The 15,713-nt window shown below is 39.9% G+C and overlaps 1 protein-coding gene across 1 annotated transcript; it reads left to right on the top strand.

Moving 5' to 3' along the window:
* The first annotated feature begins 1,441 nt into the window (after positions 1–1,441).
* On the top strand, positions 1,442–13,322 carry FXN (frataxin). Its single transcript, XM_008934235.3, has 4 exons — positions 1,442–1,553; positions 2,892–3,012; positions 6,405–6,502; positions 9,474–13,322. Exons 1-4 carry the CDS (start codon positions 1,516–1,518, stop codon positions 9,625–9,627), a joined length of 411 nt encoding a protein of 136 aa, XP_008932483.2. The 5' UTR covers positions 1,442–1,515; the 3' UTR covers positions 9,628–13,322.
* Positions 13,323–15,713: the final 2,391 nt, after the last annotated feature.

Raw genomic sequence — 15,713 nt, 5'->3', positions numbered from 1 at the left:
TCTGGCCGCCGACTCCGAGCAGGTTGGTGTGAGCTCGCGGCTGCGCCGGGCCTCCCGCGGCCGACCGGCGGGGCGGCGCGTCCTCTCTCCCTCCCTCTCTCCTTCACTCAGTCCTTCCCTCTTTTCTTGTCCCTTTCTCGTGCCGTCCCTCCCCCAGGACCTATCACAGTCCGGGAGCTGTTTCACTGCCCTGCAGCCCCGTGCCAGTCGCAGCAGACGCGCTGTCCGCCCCGACCGCCACGGGTCGTGCGCGGGAGGCCGTGCTGGCTGTGAGCCGGCACCGCGGCTGGCAGCCCCAGCCACGAACCGAGTCAGAACACACACTGATGGAGGCAGAGCCGCTCAGCCTGCACCGAACCTGAACAGATTCCTGGGCTTGTAGCTTTTGATTCTAAGTGTGTGTTAAAGAATGCTGAAGGGTAGAGTCAGAAACGTAGGCACCGCCGTGTATTTTGTCGACCTGCTGCGTTGTGATGCTGTTCTCCGTCCTTTCTGTACGTGTCATGGTTTTGGATAACAGACAGTTCATCTGAAGTGCCTGCGGATAGATATCAAACCCCATGGAGAGAGATGGGTCTGTGTTTTGCTCTCCTGTGCTTGAAGAGGGGCTGTCATAGTTCCTTTTCAAATGTCACTTGCTTTTCAGCTCAGTCTGTTAGTTTTCACAACCTTGCACAAGTACACAAAAAGCAATCAATAATGCTCTTTTACCATTTATTCAAGTAGTCGGCTCTGGTTAAGAAGAAAATGGCAAGTGTGCTATCTTTCTTTCTTGGTGGATAGAATAAGTGCTTCTGCTAGTATGTCTAGTCTGGGGATCAGCTTTATCTTTATCCATGTATTGCATCCCCATTTTGCTCTCTTGTCTGATATTGCTGGTATGTTGATACAGCTTTTCCATAACTTTGCTTTGGTTTTTAAAGCACTTTTTTTTTCCCCGTACCAAGAGAAATTAGAAGCTAAACTGCTTGTTTTACAGAGAGCTCTGAAATATGAAGTGGTTTTGGCTCTTTCGTACATAAGTATTCAGTGGCTCTATTTATATCAGTTTAATATGTTTGTAGCTTCCAACAGAGGGACGCAAGTTGTTGATATTGCAGTGTTTGAGTGGTGGATGCTTGTGAAAATCTGGACCTAAGCCAGTTGTCTGAAGTTATTCAATATTTCTGTGGTAGACCAATAGAAAAGAAAGCAGTTCTCTTTTCTAGTTCACTTTGCTGTGAGTCAAAGGATGGGGTTTTTTCATTAGGTTGTATGAGGAAGACAAGGGTTTCCTGGATTGCTTCAGTCACCCAAGGACTAAAGCTGCATAATTCTTTCCATATTAGCTCTGTGATATAGAATATGAACATTTTACCTGAGGATGGAAAAGACTTCAAGGATCTATTTAATTTATGTGATAAATACGTAATTTCTAATTGTTCATGTTTTAACTTCTAATTGCATTTTACTTTTGCTTACTTTCAACAGCAATTACAGTATTCTTCAGATGTGAAGAGCAGGACTGTTCGGTTCATGAATTTGAGAAGTGCAGGAACTCTGAGTGACACAAGGTGAAATGTATTTTGAGATACTCATATGAAAATATCAGTTATGTATTTTAAAATTACTTATATACATATTAAGACTACCAGACTAATGCTGATGTGATTTAAAGGACAACTACGGTTTTATCTAAAAGCATTTTGTGTGAATTTGGGAAGTCACTTAAGAAATAATTCATGTACCTAAACATGGGTGTCTAGCACAACTTCATGTATGTCAGGGGGTGTGAAGTTTCTTCTGATGCTGAGAGGGTGTGACACAGCATCTGTCAGAGACTTCTCCCCTTCTAATGCAGCAGCTGGAGACACAATGAAGGATTGTGTGGGTGTCTGAAGTGGCTCTGGCCATTAAGTGCCTGAACTGCATCTTGAACCAGTACATGAATCCTACCTGATCCTAAGGCTTTCCGTTCTCCATGTCCCAAGGCGTTTTTGTGGTGTCTCTCACATAAGTGGCATAGAGTGTATTTCAGTAACTGGCTCACAAGACACTTTTTTAGAAAACGATGTTCTGTATTATCGACTGATATATATTAGATACTTAGTCCATATAACTGTTGTATTGCCATACCCATTAGCAAGAACTGAGATTATTTTACTGAATTGTCTGTTGGTAGAGATACCCACCTACACACTCATTTAAAAGTTGACATTAATAGAAATGGAAAAACTTATGTGATTTAATTACACTTGGTTAATTAAACTGATCTAGACTTTTTTCCATTAAAGAGGATGACAGAAGCAGTCTCACAGGTGCTTACATACACCTTACATAATGGCTACAAGGATGCTTTGAGACTCTCTGGAGAAGACTTTAATTGTATGTATTAGTTCAGAAGCACACTTTAAATAGCATCTAATTACTAGGCTGTGTTGGTAATTCCAGTTGAGAAGGCAAGTGCTGTGCACAAACATGGCATGTGATATTGATGTTTCTTAACTGCTTATAGCTTCAGCAAGTTTTGTAGAGCCAAATGACATATTTCTAAGCAGGAGGTGGTTTTGTCTCTGTTCGTAGAGTTCAAAACTAAGTAATCCTTGCACAAGGTCCATTTATGAAAATACCTTTCTTGGAAATCTGTCTCTCCTTACTAAAACAGGGATTAGTATATCTAAGGAAAGAAGTATATTTTCCTCAGTTAAGAGGAAAAAATTTCAAAATTCCACCGCCAGTTATAAGGTGGATTGTTATCTACATCACCTTAAGAAAAATTACTACTTGTTTTATACGGTCATTTCATGGTTACTGTTTCATCCAAGGTCATGGTCTTGGTATGTTCTTATTAAAGGGAAAATGGTGTCTTCCATACTTTTCCTCCTAATTACAGGCTTTTATGTCATTTGTAGCTCTTTAGATGAGACTACTTATGAAAAACTGGCCGAAGAAACACTGGACTCCTTAGCAGATTTCTTTGAGGACCTGACAGATAAGCCTTTTACCCCAGAAGATTATGATGTCTCTTTAGGGGTATGTTTTAAACATTGTATTGCCACTGTAATTGTCGTTGGTTGATTTTTGTTGGTTTTTTTTTATTAGAAAGAGATTAGATTTAGATTAGTCACCTTAGTGCTGACACTTAAAATACAGTTGGTATTTACAGCTTGATTGTTAAAATATGGCTCCTTTTACTGACTGGGGCAACAATTCTTGTAAAAAGCAATCATACTGTTGTATGATTTGAAGATTTAAAATGTTTCATGTATAGGGAAAGGCATAATATAGAATAAGTGAACACAAGAGGAGGTGGAAACTGGTTTCTAATTTCTATAGACAGTAGACTATAAATTTTTCTAAACAGGCATAGACATCTGACATAGCAATCAGTTCCCTTCTGTCAAATACTAGGACAAGCCTACATGGCATAGTACATTTACATAATGTGTAAGTGTTGGAGCAATTTCTTTGATTGCCCCGAATACTGAGAAGCAGCATTTGTCTTGACCAAATAGAGTATGTTTGTCTTAGCTTTACTGATGACAGCCTATGGTGGAGAGAAGCAACAAGATAATGCAGTGTTGGGGTAAGTGGTTGCAGAAGGGAGACCAGAGCGTACATGGGTAGAAGGCTGCTGTCACAGGAGACATTGGGTGGCTGCTGTCCTGATAACTGGAGACTTCAGTAGGTCAGCCACCCAAATTCTTTTACAGGAATGATGGACTCAGATTAGAAATGTCTATTTTATTTGTATAGGGAATTTTTTAGTTATTTTATATAAGTTCAGTTCCTGAAGTGGTTTGTGTTTGTGTGTTACAGTCCTCAACATGACTAGGAGAAGTCACCACACTGCTGTCTGTAACACACGTCTTTGATTACTACATTTTTTTGAGGTCACATAACTACTGCTCCCTCTTTATGTCTTACCACAAGGAGATGGCTTTCTACTGGCTCTATCAGTTAAAGTCTTATGCTCAAGGTCGTTGAAGCAGATGGTTTGGATTGCACTGTGCAAAATAGGAAACCAAATAATTTTGGACTTGCCCCTATGTAGCTTTGTCATCGTAATGTTCTTTTTTTGTTTCTGATAACTAGGATATAAAATAACATATTGTTAGTAGCATTCTGTTTAGCAAATACTGTTTGTTGCTGTAAGTATGTAGCTAATGTTATAGCTAATTGCTTTCCTGGTAAAAAGCAGTTTTTAACCACTACTCTTCAGTATGTTTTAGGATATCAGCACCTATTAGCATGATGTAAAGAGCTTAGGACAAAAATTAGTAAAAAGATTAAAATTTACCCATTTAATAGACACCTCATTAAGGTGAAGGTGATGAGTCATTTTATTTAATAATTTTTTTCTCCATCCACTGTATGGTGGATTTTGTTTGACATTGACTCATTGTGAGGTTAAAAAGGTAATATTTTTACATGGTAATTTTTACCAGTGGTCCTTTGTTGCATAGACTGTATGATGACAATTAATAATTTGCTGTCGTTTCTGTTAAGAGCAGAAGTTTTAAGTAGTCCCAGCTTGTAATCCAAACAAACAAGACTGTTGCTACAGGAAGCCACAAGGTGGCAATCGTGATAAAGGTCTGTTGTGCCTGTCCATTATGGTGAACTTGATTTCTTATGTCCAGGGGGAAAAAATCTCTTTCAAAGAATATTCTTGTTACCAAGAACATTCATTCAGTAGTACAAAACACATACAGCATTATTTCTTAACATATGGTAAAAGTATCTTGCAATTTAAGTTATTAAAAATTCAAATTGTATTTTCTAGTATTTCAGAAGTATTGAAAAACGTATGGGAAAATGTTTTCAACACAGCAGTAGAAGTTAACCTTTGTTTATTTTGCAATGATAGAGGAACAGTACTCTCTAAGAGCTGACACACAATGTAGTCAATAGTATAAATTTTTGTTAACTCTTTGAAAACCTATTTAATTAGAGTGTTTCTGTCGCATAAAGGATAATATCATGCTGAATACTTAATATGGCACTAAAGAACGCATAGAAGATTAGCGAAACCTGTATATTGCTACTCAGGTTTAATCCCCCATCCTCCTCTTATTGTGCTGTATCTCTACAACTCTGAGACCACTGAGATATGGAAAAGTTTAAATTCTGACAACCAAAGAAGTAGCTTGTTTGCATCCTTCTCTGCAGAATACCAATATCCAATAAATAAACTGGAAGGACAACCTAATGGCAGTATGAACCAGGAGAGCCTTTTATTTTTGTTGTACTGATCACAGCCATAAATCGCTTAACAAGCACAGAAGCAGCCTGTTCTCAGATCCCGAGAGTATTGTTTTGTGGCTGGTGATCCTTGAGATAAGTTAGAAACCAGTAATACTGAGTTACTTTGTGGGAGAAGGAAACTTTGAGCTGCTGCCTGTGCTACAGAGTAGCAGGCAGTAGATACTCTTATATGAAAATATTTTTTTCCCCCATAGTAAGTACTTACACATAGCAAATAGTCCTAGCAGTTGACTGTAGCTCTAGCAGTATCTTCTTACTAAAGCATGAAAAGCATGATTCCCTTAAAGAAGCTTTATTGTGCTATAGGGCCTGAAGCGTTTTAGACACTGCAAATTAAATATGACTACGCTATTATCTTAATCATCACACTCCATTCTGTAGAAATGTTTCCCTTTTTAACTAGCATAATTCAGATAATCTGTAAATTAACTCTAGTCCAAGTAGTGTTGTTTTTTTTACTCTTAAAGTTGGAACAGAAAATATTTTTCTCAGTTAGGAGAAATGTGAATCAATGTTGTCAGTAAGAAATATGAGCAAGGAAGAGAAAAGAAATGCTCACTAGGATAATGGTCTAAAGGTGGAATAACTAAAACAAAACCAGAAGACCTCATGGAGTTTAGAACTGGAACATTTTTGAGGTATGAATCAGAATTACTGAGAAAAAACTGTGTTTATTCCCTGGGAAACTGTTACAGTTACTTAAGAAAAGTAAGGTAAAATTACATGGCTCTGAAATCCTGCAATGACACATAAAGCTTCCTGACCTGTAACCACACCAGTTCTGCATTGTTCATGAATAGAAAAAAGTTGTTATTGGATGATGTTTTAATTGTTGCAAAATGAACTAATGGTCCTTTCAAGATGCCACGTCAAAGCCCAAGAGTGTCATTTAAGTAGTGCCATTGTGAATGGTACAAACTAAAATCAAACTGACCAGACAGTTTAAAATATAGATCAGACTCAAAGATATGCAGCTTGTGCTAGGTATTAAGACAAGTTTGGAATACCTAATGATCATTTTTCCAAGCTATTACTGTTTAGGAAATAGTTGAGAATGTGATACAGATATGTTAAATTTCTGCCACTGCAGATGAAGTAATTGTTCTCAAATTAACAGAATGCAAATATTTATTTCTCACTTTTCTTTATCTTTTAAGAGTGGAGTACTAACAGTTAAATTAGGTGGTGACATGGGAACATATGTAATCAATAAGCAAACACCAAACCGTCAGATTTGGCTGTCCTCACCCACTAGGTAAGTTATGTGCTAGTTATGAACGTGATGTCTGCAGACTGAGTGAAAATGTACTTCCTTGTTTTTATAGCATGGCATGGATCATGTCATATCCTTTTCATAAGTAACCCTTTAGCTCTGTATATTCTCAAAACATGATATAATCTAGATGTTCAATTGTGATTTGCTGTAGAGGTTTGGGGTGCACTGCAGTACACTGACATACCTAAATTAATGCAGGAAATGTGTAATGCAAAATTTTCATAGACTGTTCCGGTCCTAAACCACTGTCTACAGGACTATAGCCTACTTACAGAAAAAATACACAGCAATGATTAAAAAAACCCAAACAAACAAAGCTTCTGTTGGAAAAAGACTGATGATGATGTTATGATCTAAACCTCTCTTTGTATTTAAACAGGGTGGCTCCTTCCCTTTTAAGCTTGAGGGATTTCCTGCTTTATATGTTTGTGCTCACACTGTTTGTTTTTGTCAAGCATCTGCACTTCAAGGGAGCCCTAGCTAGCTGCTTCCTCTGTCTTCTCTAAAGCTGTGCTTTGATCAGTTCCAGGTTTTCTGATTGGTTTCAGCATGGAGGGCAACCAGATAAGTGAGAAAACATTGTAGCTGTGTCATCCACCCCCCACCCCCCACCCAAATTTTTATTCTTTGCCACTATCCCTGGAAAAGAACTGAGGGAGTTGGTCAGTGTTACTGGTGAAGGAAGCAGTTAATAAGATTTTTGTATCACTAACACAAAGGTTTCAGTATTTATGAAAAACGAAATTCAGATCATTTCTGTCTGTTTGGAGCCAGCTCTAGTTGATCTAATACTGATGTGCTCCAGCATATGGAATATGGAGTTTGTGAAAAACTTTTCCTTTTTTTTTGTTTGTTTGTCTGTTTGTTTGTTGTGGGTTTTGGGAGTTTTCGTTCTGTGTGTATGGTTTTGTTTGTTTTGATTGCTCCAGTAGTGAATAAAAATACACAAGAGAACTACTTGAAAAGTCTCTGATGGTATTTTTCACCACGATGAAAAATTATTCACCTACAAACATTAAGTTTTGTACTCTGTTAGCTGATATTATGGTAAAAGGTGGTATTTCCTGAAATATGATGCTATATGTTCACTTACTTCCTCACTTCTGAAAGGCAACTCCAACAAATACTATATGATCTGGACTGACATCTTCCCAGCTGCAATATGCTGGGAAGTGAAAGAAGCAAATGTTGCTGTCACTTGCATTGAAGGTTTTGGGGCACTTGTACAGTAAATGTTGATCTTGAGTCTTTAAGAACATATCCCAAGGGAGACGAATTCCTAAGATGTGTAAGAGATGTTTTCTTGGAATTTTTTTTTAACCTTCTGTTTGGTATTGTGCATCTACACATCAAAGTAAAAAGTTTACTTAGTTGACAATTACAAATAAGGGCTGTGAGGGGATGTGTGCAACCTGCCAGCAGTGTGATTGCAGTAATTTCATGTAGCTCCTTTGACTGAAAAGACTTTTCAAATTTACATAGTATCACCTTAATGTGATATTTTAATTATTCTCTCTTACTGTTTAAAAGTGTATGCAGATTTTCCATAAGAAATACATTTAGTTTGTATTTAATTTAGTAGGCATTTTATAGATTTCACAGGATCTTTGCTTAAATTATTAATTTTAAATTTAAAAGTCACATTTGTACAGCATTTTGGAGGTTCAGAGAACTATGGAGGTGTTTCACATGCTATCAGTAATCACCAGTATTAACTGCATAACATCTAAAACCATTTCAGATAACGTACGTATTTCTTTGTTATTGATTAAATGGTCTGTCTTGGGCTGAGTTTCATGGATAACTGGATCCCATTCTGTCATTCTCTAGGTGCAGGACAGTATAAACACACACTTGTACCACAAAGGCTAAGAAATGAGACATACACGGTAAAGTAACTGGAGCACATAATCTTGATTGCAAACAGTTACCAGTTCTGATACAGCCAGGGAGACTTCAGTGAAAGTGATTTCGATTTGTGCTTGTGTTTATGACTTCTCATACTGTGATTAGTGGTTGGAAAGTTCTTCATTTGGCTCTTGGGAGTAATTCAGAATATTGAGGTTCATATTAGTGTTTATGTTTGTAGAGAATCTGCAGGTTGTTTTCATATATATATAGGATAGTCTGTTTTCTGCCAGACCTTGTATGTTGACTGTCTGAGTTCCAGGACATATTATTGTACAAGATACGTTTATCATCTGGTTTATTCCAGATGAACCTTTCATTCCTATTTTCTTGGTTTCGTTGACATTAACAGTAGTGAGTACCTTTCAGTCATTGTCCTATTTCACATGTGGAGAATTGGGTGGATAGAAAGGTCTGGAATGGAATGCAGCTGTTCAAGTTTCTTTCTTGATACTTAATGTAGGCCTGAAAAAATCAAGCCAGCAACAATATGATAGAACAGAAGAAAATAGCATTTTAGGTGCAAGCCTACCACATGCCAATATATTTGCTTTCAGCTGGTAAATTATTTTGTTGCATCTAAAAAGAAAGTGAAAATGGTGATCTCTGTTCTGCTGTGGTTAGAATATCTGCATGTGACTGGAGCAGAAACTAATCAGTGGCATTAATTCAGCATTATGAATATCTGTTGTGATATTTGTGTGCAAGAAAATCATTTGAATGAGGGAAGAAGGGTGTAAAGGAAGAAATCGTGGTGAAATCAGTGCCAAAAGCAAGAAAGGAAAGAGGTTGTCTCCACTGGGAGTGACTGATGTATCTTGTCACCTTTCACATATATCTGTTTGATGGCTCAGTAGTTCCTGACATACCTGGCGTTTTCTGCTTCACTTCCCCAGACTGTCCACTAGTCATTCCCAATGCTGTCTGTTCCTTTTCCTGGACACTCTCTGGCATACATTATAAATACAGGCTTCCAGCAGGTCTTCTTGAATAATCTGTATTTACACAGTGTGTGATGTTTTTGGTGTTGTTTTTTTTCTAGTGGGCCCAAGCGCTATGACTGGACTGGACGGAATTGGGTGTATTCTCATGACAGAGTATCCCTTCATGAACTACTATCAAAAGAATTTTCAACAGCATTAAAAACTAAATTGGATTTATCCTGTTTAATATATTCTGGGAAAGAAGATACTTGATGACATTCTACCTCATGGAAGTTTAAAGACTTTAACATCAAGCAAAGCCCTTTCTTGGTTTCTGACGTACCTGAGCTTAATTTTGTTGGGTTTTTTGGCATCAGTATGTTGTGCAACAAAAATGAAAATAATATATTTTTCGTCTAGTGTTCAGTCTTTCAGTTTCTGTGCTGCTGTTTGAATATGTGTCCATGTAGTACAGGTGGTTGAGGTCACCCTTCCTTGTCACTTCATTCCTTGCTTTCTCTTTGCAGAAGTAAGTCATAAATTCTTACTGTCTGTAGTCTTGTTTGGAGATACGGACTGACCCACCTGGTGACTTCCAACCAGTGCACAAATACTAAACTTGGTTTGGTGAGACATTCACCAAAACCAAGAAATGCCTGTAAAGTTGCATTGGCATAAGTTGTGGTACTGTGAATGCATTGCATTAAAATTTGTGACTATTTCAAGTAACACATTGCAGTCAAATTGAACATGTCATAATACATGTAATGACATTTTTTTCTCTTAGTATTGCAGAACTTGCTATTTTCTCCAAATTCTAAATTCTACTTTGTTTCATATTAGGATTTTTTTTGTTTTGAGCTAACCTTTAAATTACTTAGAGGTCTATGTGGCTGAATGCATCTTATGGAACTGGAAAGGCCAGTATGTGATATATGGGCAGCAATATATCTGTAAATGTTTCATTCTGTTACTGTGCATTTCCATTTCTCTACCTTTGTGTTCTTCAAAGAGTAGAAATGCATACCATTTTTTTTAGTTGAGCAAAATTAAGATCATGGTAGCAAAAATTTGAGCTAATTTTGTTCTGTTGCATTTCTTTAGTAAGTGGTCTAAGATTATCTTTTTATCACCATGATACAAGGCTCCCCTTGGCACTGTGCTGAGGCAGAAATTTCTTAGAACCAAATATGGTACTTAGGCTGATGAAGCTGTCTTCATCGGTCTGTTAAAAATGTGAAGGAAATAAATCATATACTCCAGATCTTAAAACAAAAACATTCAAAAGAAATCATAAACTGCAAGAACACTTCATCATTTGCACTATTGTGTTATTACCACTTCTGTGTTTTAATTGCCTATAAAATGGAAGGACAAAGTGTTGACTAATGCATGAGGAAACAATTGCACTGTATTCGGGTAAATTGTATGAGAAGATGTTCAGTGCAAGCTGTTTTCTTTTGGTTCCTCTGATGCTGTGGTTAGTTTCGAATGATTCTCTGGCTGGCTTTAACAGGTAGGATTGATTTTGTCACTGAAAAGCAATAGCTATAAAGTACTGTTGCCCATTATTTGCCTTTAGAGTATAAGCATTGTTACCTGCTATTTCCCACTGCTAAATACAGTACGATTTCCCTGGAAGTAGCTCTTGGTTAATTGTCCATGCTGTTTGCATGTTTTTCAGTCAAAGTAAATTTCAGCTCTACTGGATGAGGTAAATACAAGGACTCTCAACTCTCAAAAGTAGAAGAATAAAAGACGGTCTTTTAAAAAAAAAAAGCAAAGGAAATGTAAAAACTGAAGATTTTTTGTTATTCTGAATTTAGAACACTGAAAATAGGGAAATATGGGGGATTTCATGTATTTACTTTTATAGTATTAAGCTCAATCTTCTGGTAGTTCAGATAGCCGTTTAAACACATTTGTGTAGATGCTGATGACTTGATATTTGAATTGAGGATACTTCCTCCTGGTTATTCCTTTGCCTGGTCACATTTAATTAGCTTGTGTAATTATTTTTTTCCAATTGACTTTTCCAAAAATTATTTTCTTAAGTAATTTGCATGCGACATCATCACCAACATACCTCTGACTTATATTTGGAGGTTCATTCTCCATTCCCTTATATCTCGTGCAAATGTTTTTACCAAAATAAAGTTGCACATAGAATCCTTAATTCATTACGTAAAGTGTGAATTGAGGATGTAATGATAAGGCTAAAGACCACAGACATGCATATTGTTTTGAATTCTTTCTTAAAACACTGGAAAGGTTCTGTGCAAATTTGGCCAGTCAGGGTGGATTCTGTAAGAGCACTTCAGGTTTCACAGTTGACATACCTTGCCCTTCGTCTATAATACTACTGCTATTTATGCAAACAATTTCCTGGTTTTAGGTATCTGGGTAACAAATGGATTTAATCTTAACTGGTGAAGATAAATATCGTCAGCACATTAGAATGAGTTTTATCTCGGTGTATAAAATGAATCATAGGATGTGACTCATTTTTTGCTTTAATACTTGCATCAAATTCTAAGTAAGGACGAAGACTCCCATGACTGTCACACTTGGACAGTGGAGGCACAGAATGATCTCTGATCATAATGTCAGACCTTGCCTATTGCCCCAAGACAAATAATGCTTCCATACTATTTTTTACTTCTGTAACTTACTAGAATAAGAAAATTGTTGTATGGTTCCCCACCTGACATCATGTTAATTGTTTCTTGCCTCACCTCTCCCAAAAGAAGTAGCCGAAGGAAAATCTTTTCATACAGACTATGAACAGACAGTATCAATAACAACCATTGTGTTATGGGCATTACTTTTTCCCACAAGACTGTTGCTCCATCATCAGTGAAGGAGAGCATACAGACTGCTCTGGAAAGATGACTGTTGGCATCTGTAGCTTTACTGGATGCACAAGCTCAGCACAGAAACTGCAGTGTGTGTTGGTTCTTTTAGCTACATGAGAGTTTTCACCAACAGCTAATCTGATTATTGGTTTTTTCTGCTTTTGGCGTGCTGTCTGCAAGACCTAGCATGTCTGGACTTGCTAAAATTCATTGCTTCCTCTGTGCCGAGGAATTCTTTGGAAATCTCAGTTCATTCATGTAGTCAAGCTTCCAGCAATTGAATACAGTCTGTATTCGTCGAGAAACGCCACATTTGGTTGCCAGGAGTTATGTGCCTAAATGTTTGTCTGGTGTTTATTGATTCCTTTCCACTTATGGTAGTTTTTAAGAAAATGTTGCCTCTTCCGTGCAAGACTGTTCTTTGTGATAAAATCACTCCATCTTATTTCCTTAAAATTCCCAGTGTCTTTTGGCAGCCTCAAAAAATGGGAAAAAGACCTGTACTGAAGAGGAGTTAGCAGAATAAGAGAAAGGGGGGTTGCAGGGAGCTTTGTGTTTGATTTCTTTTAGCTTCTGGTTAATGGTTGAACTCTGTGATTGTGCTAACCAGCTCCATAATGTGTGGGAGTCCTGGGAAGGAAGGCGGAGGCTTGTCAAAATACCTGGAAGAGCATTCAAAATAGAAAAGGAAGCATGGGAGGGGCAGAAGCAAAGGCTATCAGGAAGTGATTAACTTTGCCCAAGGGCTGATGTCATTGGCAGGGCAAGGAGAGACTAGGGGCAAGCTGCTTCACGTCCTGGCCCCTTAGGGAATGGTGTTTTAAATTTACTCCACACCACTATTTATAATTGTAACCAATCAAACATTCCAGTCCATTTTGCTATTGACTTGCTGTTTGTTTTTTTTTTTTTTAAATTCCTCTTTAAAGGTAAGAAGAAATTGACTGGAGTTACATCTATCCCAAATTGTCTTTTATGTAAATTGTACTGTTGGCAGTTGTAGAACAAAGGCAAGATTCATGACCTATACTGAGGGAGATGGTCGATGAAGACTGCTTTGCTGGGGGGTAGAATAAACAGAGCTATGAACAATTAAAGTTTTTTACACAGTTACTAATTACAAACTTTTTTTGGAGTTCAGGTTAAGGAAAGACAGACAAGTTTAGAAAAGGAAACAATAGATGTTTAGAACAAGCCATATAATGTTGCTGCCCTCTCCAGTTTGCTGAATTGATTTAGAAATTGTTTGTGTCATGGTAGTTATGTGATCAATACTGAATTACAATGAGTAATTTTGTAAGCATTGTTACTTTCCAGATGTAGGCTCTTCTGCTAGCCATGAATGTTCTCTACTGTTATACTAAAAAAAAAAATCAGTAATATTTTAAATGTGACAATAGTCTTACTCCTTTTAACAAGGATTTTAGAAGCATTAACCAAACATCCACTGTTACAAAGGTAGCGTCAGAAAAAGGAAGACATTTGGAGAACTAACAGATGAAGTTTTTAAACATTCATTAATGAAACAAGACGCCCAGCACAGTGTAAACCAAGTGATCTGACACATACCTGGAAGTAAGACTAAATTTCCACTCCTTGTGCCTAGATTCTTCCTGAATGCAATATTGTATTACGTACTCGTCTCTGAGCCTGTCACTGACTGAAAACATCAAGTTAATGAATTAGCCCAGAATTAGTCTTCTGACCCCTCTCCCCCCAGGTGATTTTTGCTGTTTGGGGCTTTTAGATTGAGAGAGTCACTTGAAGACTGCTCTATGCACATACATGTTAATTATTAACTATATCTACAAGCAGACTTTTTTCATACAATGTCTGAATGCAGTTTCATATTTGCTGTCAATAAAACAGGCTCTTTCAGTGCCTCCTTCCGAAGTCCAGAAGCTGCATGACGAATACTGTTTGCCTTCTTTATCTGACTTTCTGTATGAGGCATACTGCATTAAGTACACCTATTAGGAAGAAATTTATCTGAATTAGAAACGCTGTGGGAATCCAAAATATTTAGGATCTGTTGAAAAATCATCTGCCCTTTCTCACCCACAACTAACAAGTCAGAAAACTTGTAAGTAGATTCTGTTTCACAGGCCTGATGCCAGGGATTGCACTATTTAATTTTAGAGGGGCTTGCAAGGGGTTTAACTGTCTGCCAGATAAGAGAGCAGATAAGGAATTCCTGGTGACTTGAGTGCTTTACAGTGCAGAAGAAATACGACTCCAAAGAATCCTGCCAGGGCTGTTTGGTCTTGTCTTTTTCATCTCAGCTGCAGGACAGCAGTGATGCTGGAAAGCTGATACCTGTGGAATGCCAGCCTGAAGTGCAGTTCCTTTTGGTATGTTACAATTTCAAGAACATATTGATAGAACTGTAGTAACACGAGGTGTTCCGGCCTGGAAATGGAGCTGCTCTGCCTTCTGCTAAACTTGGGTGTTTCAGCTGAGAGATGATGTGAACACAGAGCTTTGCCGAATACACCATTTAAACGGCGCGCAGCTCTTCTCTGATAAAAAGGGCAGGGAGAAGCACACTGAGAGGCAGTGTGGAACACTGCACCATGGCGTTAAAGGCTCTCTCAGAGGTCTTCCCGTTAGAAAGGTTCAGATGGGCAGTGATTCCAAGTTCCAGACAAAACACTGATGTAAACGGAAAACACATCCAGGTTCTAGGCTGGGCGGCGGTGCACCTCGCCGGCGGCAGCGGCGGCGGGGCTCCGCTGGGCCCGCCCGCAGGTCGGTTCTGTGCCCCGGGCCCGTCCCAGGACCGCCTCGGGCAGAGCCGGAGACCAGACCCGGGGGGCACAGCCGGGGTCTCCTCCCGAGAAACGTGACAGGCAGGGAAAAGCCGGGGGGCGGGGCAGGCTGGCCGCGGTGACTCAGCGGCGCGGAGCACCCGGGCTGCGAACGGTATTTCCTGTTCCCTCGCCGCCGCCGCGGGTGTCGGTGTGTGCGGGCGTGGGCCGGGGCAGCCGGGCGAAGGTTCCCCGGCACTGGGTGGCGGCGGCCGCAGGTGGGCCCCGCCCAAGGAGGGAGCGCGTTTGTTCCCGCCCCGTCCGGCTGCCGCCGCTCCTCCCTGCCGTCCCTGCTCTCCTCATCCTGCCCTCTCCCTCCCCACCTGGGTCGAGGCCGGCTGCCCCGCCCGTGCCCGCAGGAAATCGCCCGACTCGGCGGAGCGCTCACAGCGGCCCGGCCCCACACCCGGCCCCGCACGCGGACTCGGCGCCCCCGTCGCTGCCCGCCCGGGGCGGGGGGCAGGGCGAGGGCAGGGTGAGAGCCGCAGTCCCAGCGCCGGGCCGCCTCTGGGACCTCTGCTCCCGCTGCCGGACGCCCCTCCGCGAGCAGGCGAGTATCCCCCGCGGGATATCCCCGCCCCGACCCCGTGCACCGCACCGCTCCCTCCGCCCGAGCAGGTGCGGTGCCCCTCGGCCCCCTTGCCCCCGTCCGCCGCCGCTGCTTCCGCTCCCCTCCCCGGCGGCCGCGCTGCGGGCA

This window comes from Manacus vitellinus, unplaced genomic scaffold (genome assembly GCF_001715985.3).
Source record: "Manacus vitellinus isolate BGI_N305 unplaced genomic scaffold, ASM171598v3 scaffold_50_pilon, whole genome shotgun sequence".
Lineage (NCBI taxonomy): Eukaryota > Metazoa > Chordata > Aves > Passeriformes > Pipridae > Manacus > Manacus vitellinus.
This window is presented reverse-complemented; position numbering and strand designations above follow the sequence as displayed.